This window comes from Neofelis nebulosa, chromosome 2, assembly GCF_028018385.1.
Source record: "Neofelis nebulosa isolate mNeoNeb1 chromosome 2, mNeoNeb1.pri, whole genome shotgun sequence".
Lineage (NCBI taxonomy): Eukaryota > Metazoa > Chordata > Mammalia > Carnivora > Felidae > Neofelis > Neofelis nebulosa.
Window position 1 is genome coordinate 43,969,256 of NC_080783.1, and position 9,800 is coordinate 43,979,055.

General features: G+C 38.2%; 1 protein-coding gene across 13 annotated transcripts in view; it reads left to right on the plus strand.

Annotated features, from left to right (window-relative positions):
* Positions 1-9,800, plus strand: part of STAT4 (signal transducer and activator of transcription 4) — a 114,031-nt gene extending 104,231 nt beyond the window's left edge. For 9 of the 13 annotated variants that reach the window (XM_058710906.1, XM_058710952.1, XM_058710936.1 and 6 more), the window contains 7 exons: positions 2,878-3,013; positions 4,565-4,614; positions 4,877-4,971; positions 5,262-5,398; positions 5,953-6,144; positions 7,289-7,355; positions 7,707-9,419. In XM_058710906.1, the coding sequence (XP_058566889.1) occupies positions 2,878-3,013; positions 4,565-4,614; positions 4,877-4,971; positions 5,262-5,398; positions 5,953-6,144; positions 7,289-7,355; positions 7,707-7,908 (879 nt within the window). In that variant the 3' untranslated portion in view covers positions 7,909-9,419. Of the gene's footprint in view, positions 1-2,877; positions 3,014-4,564; positions 4,615-4,876; positions 4,972-5,261; positions 5,399-5,952; positions 6,145-7,288; positions 7,356-7,706; positions 9,420-9,500 lie in introns of those variants that run through there. The other 4 variants (XM_058710975.1, XM_058711004.1, XM_058710984.1 and 1 more) reach the window with 3 other exon arrangements.

A 9,800-nucleotide genomic window follows, 5' to 3' on the forward strand; every position in this document is an offset into this window, starting at 1 on the left:
TTGATTTGTTTTATTGTCAATAAAACCCATATGCATCAAAAGATATATATATAGATAGATAGATATATAGACATGAATTTTGAATATGTATCCATATATCTATATATATGAAATTTGGCATGACTTTTTGGGTTATTTTATTCCAGAACTCCAATATACTTAGTTGTATGAATCCTCTCTCATGTTATATTTAAAGCAATATATTCTGATGGGCTTGGACGCTGGGAAGGTTCCAACTAGCAAAACTGACAGACAGGTATTTGTTCTTCTGAGGGTCTGGTCACCTTCCAACTATGTGCATCACAGAGACTTCTAAGCCCATCCTGTGGCTCTGTTAATTGGGCTTGGGGAGACTTCTTGGTCTAGAATTTAGTATCTGACTCTTGTGTTTACCTCCTTACTTTTGGCCACACCTCCAAAGAGACTTTTCTACAAACGTAGAAAATTGGCTTCCAAATAAGTGACTAGAACATTAACCAATCTTGCCTAACCTACCCTCTGATTATAAATATTTTCAGGTTGATTATAGATTTAATCCATTCTAGGCTCAAGTTGGGTTTTAATGCCATCTGGTGGTTATTTGAAAAATAGATCAAAAAGTGGCCCTAAGTTACAAAGCAAGCCCAAAACAGATGCTCTTCTTATAAAGACAACCAGTGACGGGAGTGGCAAAAAAGATGAGTCAGCCCTTCCCTTTGCTCCATCTTACAAAACCTCAGTGTTGTTGTCCTGGAAACCACCAAGGTCTAGAGAAAATAGGTCAAATGTAAATAACATTTCTTCCTAATTCAAAGCAAATATTCACTCTTAAGGGAAGAATTTTTTTTACCTTGGGTTCTAGCAACAAGAACAGACATAGTGAGTTGGCTCTAAGTGTTCTTTCTCTTTTTTAAAAGTGGGCCTAATAAGGAAACAACATGGAAGATGACTCAGCCTTATTCTTTCTCATCCTCCGGTGCCCTGGCATCTGAAACAGATTAACTGTAGAGAGGAAACAGATAAACTGTAGAGAGGAAGGCTGCACGGGGTACATGGTACCTCGCTTCCTCTCAGGATAATAGTGAGAACAGGACTCATTAGAGAAGCCACCTGGTCTTTAAAGCCAAGAAGAGCCTACACCCCTGGAAATAAATGCCATTTCCTGTTGCGAGCTACACATATTCAGAGCTTTTCATTCAACTCCAGGATGTAGGAGGGAAGATGGACTTCTTTGTCCTTGGCACAGTACTGTTGCACTAAGATTTCCTCAGCATCCTTCTTCTGTAAGAAAGCCACCAAAGTTGTCATACTGACCATCCCAGATTCTACTCTGCTCCTGGATGAGGAATCTGGAGATGCAGATCATATATAGCTCCTAAAACTTGGATGCACAGCCTACTTAGAGTTCAGCATAACAATGAACTCTGGTTCTCTTCTTTATTCTATTCTGCTTCAAAACCCAAGCTCCTATACCTTGATTATATTCTATGCTTTTTGGCCATTTATCCAGACACAATTTTCTGGTTCAGGGGAAACTGCCTTTCCAGAAACTCTCTCTCGCCATTCCTCCCCTTCCTATCTCCAACTCTTTGTTGGTGTTGGGTGCTGTGTCTTCTTTCAGTCCCATTTTCTGAAATCTCTCGGATTGATTCTTTTTCTTGCTGCCCAGCTTAGTTCCCGCTCACCAAAGGCCTTCTCCCTGCACTGCACTAGGTTAGTTAATTCTTGCCCTGCTACTCTCCTTAGGACATCTTTTTTGGCTTTCACACCTTCTGCTTCCCAGTAATCTGAGATAAAGTCTTCTCTTTCATTAATGTTGACCCAGTTCCTGGTACAAGCAATCTTGTTTGCAGTTAATCACACAGAAGATGCTGCTGTCCAGATCAAAAGAAAAGACTACTTTATTATCCATAAAACAGGACTCAGGTGAATTATGAATTCATAGTGTAGGGTCACCTTCTTTAGCCTGAGACTTAACCATTTTTGTGCTGTGGGATGCTTTGTTTGTTCAAGGTGTAACTTGTACCAACCCGTGATAAACTAATAACTTGATATAGGTTTTGTTTAAGATTATTAGTTCGGAAAAGAGTATTTGTCCGATGACTTGTTGGACAATGTTAAGTACTTATATGAGTTAATTGAGAGCCCATAGTCTATGGAAATTTAAAAGATGCCCAATTATTCTTTCAAGGATAGATGGAGCCATATATGTTATTGGACTCAAAGATTAAGGAACTCTTTAGGAAAAGACAAAATCGGTTCAATTAAAAAGCACAACAGAAGTGCACCTGGGTGGCTCTGTCGGTTAAGCCCCTGACTCTTGATGTCAGTTCAATTCCTGATCCCAGGGTCGTGGGATTGAGTCCTGCATCTGGCTCTGTGCTGAGCATGGAGCCTGCTTAGGATTCTCTCTCTCTTTCTCTCTCTCTCTGCCCCTCTCCCCCATTAATGCTCTCTCTCTCTAAAAATAAAATAAATCCTTGGGGCGCCTGGGTGGCTCAGTCGGTTAAGCGGCCGACTTCGGCTCAGGTCATGATCTCACGGTCCGTGAGTTCAAGCCCTGTGTCGGGCTCTGTGCTGACAGCTCGGAGCCTGGAGCCTGTTTCAGATTCTGTGTCTCCCTCTCTCTGACCCTCCCCTGTTCATGCTCTGTTTCTCTCTGTCTCAAAAATAAATAAACGTTAAAAATAAAATAAATCCTTTAAAAAAAGCAGTTCAAAAGATACCCCAACTTTAAAAAACTAAAGAAGTAAAAATGAAAGGCACAAGAGAGATGAGACAATATTCTGTATTAACTTAGATTGGCATAAAGAGTTTAAAACAGGAACTTTATATATTGAATTATAGTGTGCTCAATGTAATTAATGAATATAATCATCATTAAAAACTCTATTTCAGAACTTGGTTTTTTTTAATAATCCTCCATCTGCCACTTTGAGTCAACTCCTGGAAGTGATGAGCTGGCAGTTTTCATCATACGTAGGTCGTGGCCTTAACTCAGATCAACTCAATATGTTGGCAGAGAAGCTTACAGGTGAGAGCTGGTAGATGTAGAAGACTTGGCCTCTGTTTTGGGTACTCAAGTATTTTAGAGAACAAGGTGATATTACTACTACCGATAATAATAATAATGATAGTCATAATTTATTGACTGTCTACCATATTGTGAGGCACAGAGCTAAATGTTATGTTTTCTTTCTTCAGAAAGGGTATCTCATTGTTTTCTACATTTTATAGATGAGGGTACTTAGTTTCAGACGTTAAGTGACTTGCCATGGCTGCGTGGCTAGTACACAGCAGAGCCAAGACACGGGCCAGGTCTGTCCAGGTCCAAAGCCCCTTCCTTTGCATTCCACTCTCCAGTCTCCAGGGTGTTTCTGTGCCATTTCCACTGAGTGTGATGTGAAGCTTTGATGGTACCTTGATCCTTCACGTCAATATCACAATGGTCATTAACAACTGGACAATAGCTGATTCCAGGACCAGGGAATTTACTAGAAATTCAAAGCCACCCATGCAATACTTAATCCTCCGTATCAAGAAAGTTTCAGTTTTGACTAGTATTTTTTAAACTTGCAAAATAGTCATTGGTACTTCATATAGTGACTATAGTGTAAGATTTTTCTAAAAGAATTTCAAAAGGTATCTACATTTTGACAAGTCTGGGTGAACACATTTAGCATCGGATTTGTATGCATTTCTAGTTAAAGTAGGGCCAAAGATGGATTTGAGCAACAGCAGTGAAATCGTGTGTAATTTGGCAAGTGATGCTGGGTTGCCACTTGTACCTACTATGTGATCAATAGGTATTTAAATAAATCAGACCTATTGAAAAAAAAAATAAATAAATAAATAAATCAGACCTTTGGGGAATATTGAAAAATTTAGTTAATGTAAATATGCTTTTTGAACTTTAGTTTATAAATTCAATAGTAGGCATTCAGTAAATATTTGTTGATTGAATAAAGTTTTTAAATATATAGTACAGATAGTGGCCATACCCTTTCAGATTATTATCAAATTATCCTTGTGGGTTATAATTTCCTTAAAAATGTAGATAGAAACTTGTGTATCCTTTCATTTCCCTGGATCAGAGTAGTCAAAGGCTCCTTATTGCCTAATGGATCTCTAGTTCATTCTTTTCATGGCAATAATCAGGACTCCTGGTAATCTGGCTGTATCTAACTTACATAAATTTATGTTTATTAACCAACATTAGGCAGCTCTTACTGTCTCCTACCTAAGCCATGTTCATGTCCACTATGCCTCATCCTGCATTATTCTTACTACTGGAGTGGTTTATTCATCCTCCTGTGATAACTTATATCCTATTCATTCACTGGGGACCTGGTCCTAAAAACTCACCCTCTTCCTAAAACTATCTTAGCTCCTCCACTAAAAAGAATTTTTCTTAGATGATAAATTTCGTATCTTACATCTTTACTGTTCCTAGTATTAAGCACACTGTAAACCCATAGCAGGTGCTTAAGAAATTCTTGAAAGGGGCTGGGCAAAATCTAAATTGAGCACCATATTGAAGAGTTTAATTGTTTAATAAAAATCTCATTCTTTTCTTTCATTTTAGTCCAGTCTAGCTACAATGATGGTCATCTCACCTGGGCCAAGTTCTGCAAGGTACAAACAGGGGAACAAGAATATCATTTAGATCATTTTTTAGTAGTGCTTCTTTTTAAGCCTCCATAGTATAATTGGGGTTTTAAGGGTTTCCTGGATGCAGTTATTTTTTTAACTCTATTGTCTGACTTAGAGGAAATATTTCATTGAAAAATGAAACTTGAATTATCATATCAATTACTATTGAAATAGTATTTGAAATAATATTCGATTATTACCATTGAAATAATCATTGTCCTAACATGTTTTTTTATTCCACTAGGAACACTTACCTGGTAAATCATTTACCTTCTGGACATGGCTTGAAGCAATATTAGATCTAATTAAGAAACACATTCTTCCTCTTTGGATCGATGGGTGAGTTACAGGTTCTATTTTCCATAAGAGTTCATTAGGTTCTTATTTTTATGCTGGTTTTTTTTCCCCTTCTTTTTCTTTTCTTTTTAAACATGTTTAGTGTCGGGGGGGTGGTGGGAATGGTTCGGTTTCCTACATTCTTCACAGAGTACTGATATCTAATCTTAGAAGACTATTTCATTGACTTTTATTACACTCAGTACAAATCTGTTCTTTGTGGATGAAATAAATGCAAGTGTAATAAATCATAGTGTTTGATCAGATAAAACTATGCATTGTTCTATTTTTAGGTATGTCATGGGCTTTGTTAGCAAAGAGAAGGAACGACTCTTGCTAAAGGATAAAATGCCTGGAACCTTTTTGTTAAGATTCAGTGAAAGCCACCTTGGAGGAATAACTTTCACCTGGGTAGACCATTCTGAAAATGGTACATGCTTACTCTTGTTTATTCATGTGAAGTTAGTATTCACTTTGACTATTGGTGTTTCAGTTTTCAGAAGCGTGTAGTGTGTGTTCTGTTTTTCATGTGTTCGGTGAGCTTGAATATTAGTTGCTACAGTTGTCCCAGAAGAGAGAACCGTGAATTTTTCACAGCCTATGTGGGTGTCCTCTATCATATGGCCATATGTACCATCCACACTGCAGAAAAGGGCTAGCATTGTTTTATAGCCAGTGACATAAAGATAACGTGGGTAGGAAGAATGTCCGCAAAGAATGCCCTGCGGAAGCCTGAATATTCCTCCCCTCACCCACCCTTTTTTTTTAAGTTTATTTATTTTGAAAGAGAGAGAGGGAGAATGGGGGAGGGGCGAAAGAGAAGCAGCATGTGAGAAGCCCAAGCAGGTTTCACACTGTCAGCATAGAGCATGATGTGGGACTTGATCTCACGAACCATGAGATCATGACCTGGGCCCAAACCAAGAGCTGGATGCTTAACCAACTGAGCCACCCAGAGGCCCCTCACCCTTTCTGTTTTTCCAGGAGAAGTGAGATTCCACTCTGTAGAACCCTACAATAAAGGCCGGTTGTCTGCTCTGCCATTTGCTGATATCCTTCGAGACTACAAGGTTATTATGGCTGAAAACATTCCTGAAAACCCTCTGAAGTTCCTTTATCCTGACATTCCCAAAGACAAAGCCTTCGGTAAACACTACAGCTCCCAGCCGTGCGAAGGTTAGTTTCTTTCAGTTTGCTTGTTTTGTCCAGATTCTGGAAAATGACCTCATACTGGAGTAAACAAAGTTCTTCTTTTTATGTTTACTTTGATCATCATAAGACCTAGGGGGTACATGGAGGTCAAAGCCTTAGAAAGGAAGTAGTGTGTCAGTTTCTGAGGAGGGATGGCTGGGCTGTCCAACTCCAGCAGAGTAGTTAGTAATCAATAGTTGTGACAGGACTTAACCATGGCATGGTGGCCTCTTACAGCCACTTGTAGAGTTTGAGTTTTCTCCTTCCTAAAATAGAAGTGGTGCTGACTTCACCTCTATGACTTTGGGAGAAGAAAAATAATGAGGAAGTAATGATTAGAAAGCTGTCACAAGTTAGGCGAGTTTGTTTTCTGCAAAAGAAGCCTGGGGTTTACAAGCTTTATATTTTTTACCTACTATCATCGCACAACTCAGATTGTATGGTTATTTGGCAGGGAGGGGACAAAGGGGTCTGTGCTTCATTCCCCACTACTGCTGGCCTACCAATAACAAGTCTTGACATGCCTGCCTTTCCTGGTTGCAAAGGGGCTTAAATAACACCTGATCAAAATAAGCAATTGGTAAATATTTGCTAAATACATGACAGGACATAAATAAAATTAGCTATGTAACTGTAATGTAAGTTCACCATTCTGTGTCTCTAATAAAAGCGTATATGATCCATTACAATGTTCATGGATAGCCACTAAATCTACGAGCACCATCTTGTGAAATATCCTGCAGTTGTTAACTCCTAGATGGTGACTTGCTGCTGCCCTAGAGTTACCTTAAATCCCTCCAGCACACAAATAAATCAGTCTTTACAATCAAACTTAAACATGACATAGAAGATAGAAGATAGGTAATATAGCTCACTCTCAATTTTTCCCATGCATTTTGGAGACAGTAATATGCAAAGTCAGATTAGGCCTACCAAGAGATTTGTTTTTCTCTTCTGGCACATTTCAGGTTCTCTAAAATACTGTTTCATCTATTCAGCTAAAAAATTTTGTGAATCGCTAAACAATCATATTATCTCTCTTCTTTTTAACATTACTTATATTTTTCTAGACTCTTTAATAATTTTATCAATAATATTGGTAACATTTTATCCTGCCTTTCTTTTCTAGTCTCAAGACCAACAGAAAGGGGGGACAAAGGTTATGTTCCATCTGTATTTATCCCCATTTCAACAATGTAAGTAACCTTAGCCACATGTAAAATATCTATTATTGAATTTATTTTTTAAAAACTAAGGTTTTCTACAGGAAATTGAAGGATAGAGCAGAGTACATATACCTGACAATAAAGCATTTCAATGCTCAATGTCCCATTTTCTTTAATACATAAAGCGACTCTTCAGAATGCTCCATAGTCTACCATAACTGGAATTATAAAGTTGCCCTTCTATATGCTGTATATTCCATAATAGGCTGAGTGCTCTCATTTCAAACAATGAATTAGGCATCTCCATGTCACAAATAGATGAAGCCCTAGAAATGAGTTCCATTTAATCCTTTTCAATATGTACTTTGTTATCTCTTTAAGCCGAAGTGATTCAACTGAGCCACATTCTCCAACAGATCTTCTTCCCATGTCTCCAAGTGTATATGCAGTGCTGAGAGAAAACCTGAGTCCCACAACAATTGAAACTGCAGTATGTTCCCTTTCTTTTCCATTGCTGGTCAGGGGCACTCCTAATGAAGCAAATGTGGTACCTGTTACTCAAAAGGGCTCAAGTTCTGCCTGAGAAGTGAGAAAACACATTTGTTGGAACAATTCCATGTGCATAACACTGGGTGTGTCTGTATGTTGCTGTGGGTCACTGACATTATGGGCATTGAAAGCAGACACCTTCCCTCATTTGAACTGCTTTATGTTCTTTCCATCAAAAGCCACTAAAGGGTGAAGTATTCCTGTGCTTCACTCATGTTCTCTTTGTCTCTACTTTCACCATTGGCCACTGGTCAATATTTATTTTAGTTCACGCATCACAAATTCCAATTCTTCTTGATTAATTGTCACTTACATTAGTCTTCAAGTAGTATATGAATTATAATCAATAGCAGCATAATAATACCCTCCTGAGAAGTGAGTCACAATCTTAAATGCGAAATGTGATTTAGGATGCATTTTATCTATTATTGCTCCTCAATACCATCAGGTGATTCAAACCCCCAATTTACATACGGATGAACATACTAGAATAATAGAATCTTGGAGAGACCCTGAGCCCCACGAGATTTCTGTCTGGTGTTGGGAGAAAAATTTTTACTTTACCCATCAAGATTCATTTGGCTAATCTAAGAATTAAATTGACATGAAACGGATGAATAGGAGAAAGCCAAATAATTACTAACTAAATGAAGTACTAAGAGAGAGGCCATTAGAATTTGAGGCTCACAGTCAGACACTTGAGGCTTATATGCCATTGTGAGCCAAGGAAAAGGGGCTAGGAGTATGGGACTTCAAAGGAATGAAGACAATTCACAAGAAGATGAAAAAGAGTAAACATTTCATAAGTAAATGTTTGCTGGACCATACGGAAACGATGGGACACAGAGAAGAATTTTAACAAAGTGTTCATTCCTCCCTGGCTACCATACCTAGTTCATATTATACTGTAGTTATCTATGGTGATAGCTCCCTTCCTGGAGCAGGTCCTCTATCTAAATGCTTTTAGACAGGCGGAAAGTCAAAGTTTCTTCCTGAGCCTTTTGTTTCTTAAAAATAATCATCCTAGGGGCACCTGGGTGACTCAGTCGGTTGAGCGTCTGACTTCAGCTCAGGTCATGATCTCATAGCTCTGTGAGTTCGAGCCCTGCATCGGGCTCTGTGCTGACGGCTCGGAGCCTGGAGCCTGCTTCGGATTCTGTGTCTCCCTCTCTCTCTGCCCCTAACCCACTAGCATTCTGTCTCTGTCTCTCTCAAAAATAAATAAACATTAAAAAAATAATCATCATCATCATCCTAAAATAATCCACATGCTAAAAAGACACATTTTTGGGGTGGAAAATATTACTCCTCTACACAGGTTATAAATCAAGTGAGTTTTAGTCCTTCTCTTGAAGATTTCCAGGGATGGAAAATCCATAGTCCCCTCTGACAGCTTATTTCAGTGTTAGTTGTCTTAAATCATTTAGCTATAAGAGAACTTTTGCTACACTTTACAAGCATTTTCTCATTACATTTTTGCGGGATGAAATTTGTGAATACTTAGTAGTTAATTAGTAGAAATATTATGATGTATATAGTAGATAAGAGACTGTTTACCTAAGAAATTATGGCTTATTTGCAAAACTAATAGTTTCCTCAAAAATCATTTTCATTTTCCAATTTTAGATGAAGTCTCCATATTCTGCTGAATGACAGGATAAACCCTTGACACTCAAAAGAAGGAAGCAAATGAAAAAGCTTAAAGACTGATCTTTGCCAACAATCATATCTTATTTCTTCAGCTTTGTATAGACCAATTTCCAGGAAATGGTTGAAGTCTGAAGCTCTCCTTTCACTGGCATGACACCACCAATTGGGAATGTTTTGATTGGAATGCTAAAAACCAACGCTTCAGATAAACTTGCAAGATAAGACACTTGAAGAAACCACTGTTAATATAACATTAACAAAAGACTCATTTGTATA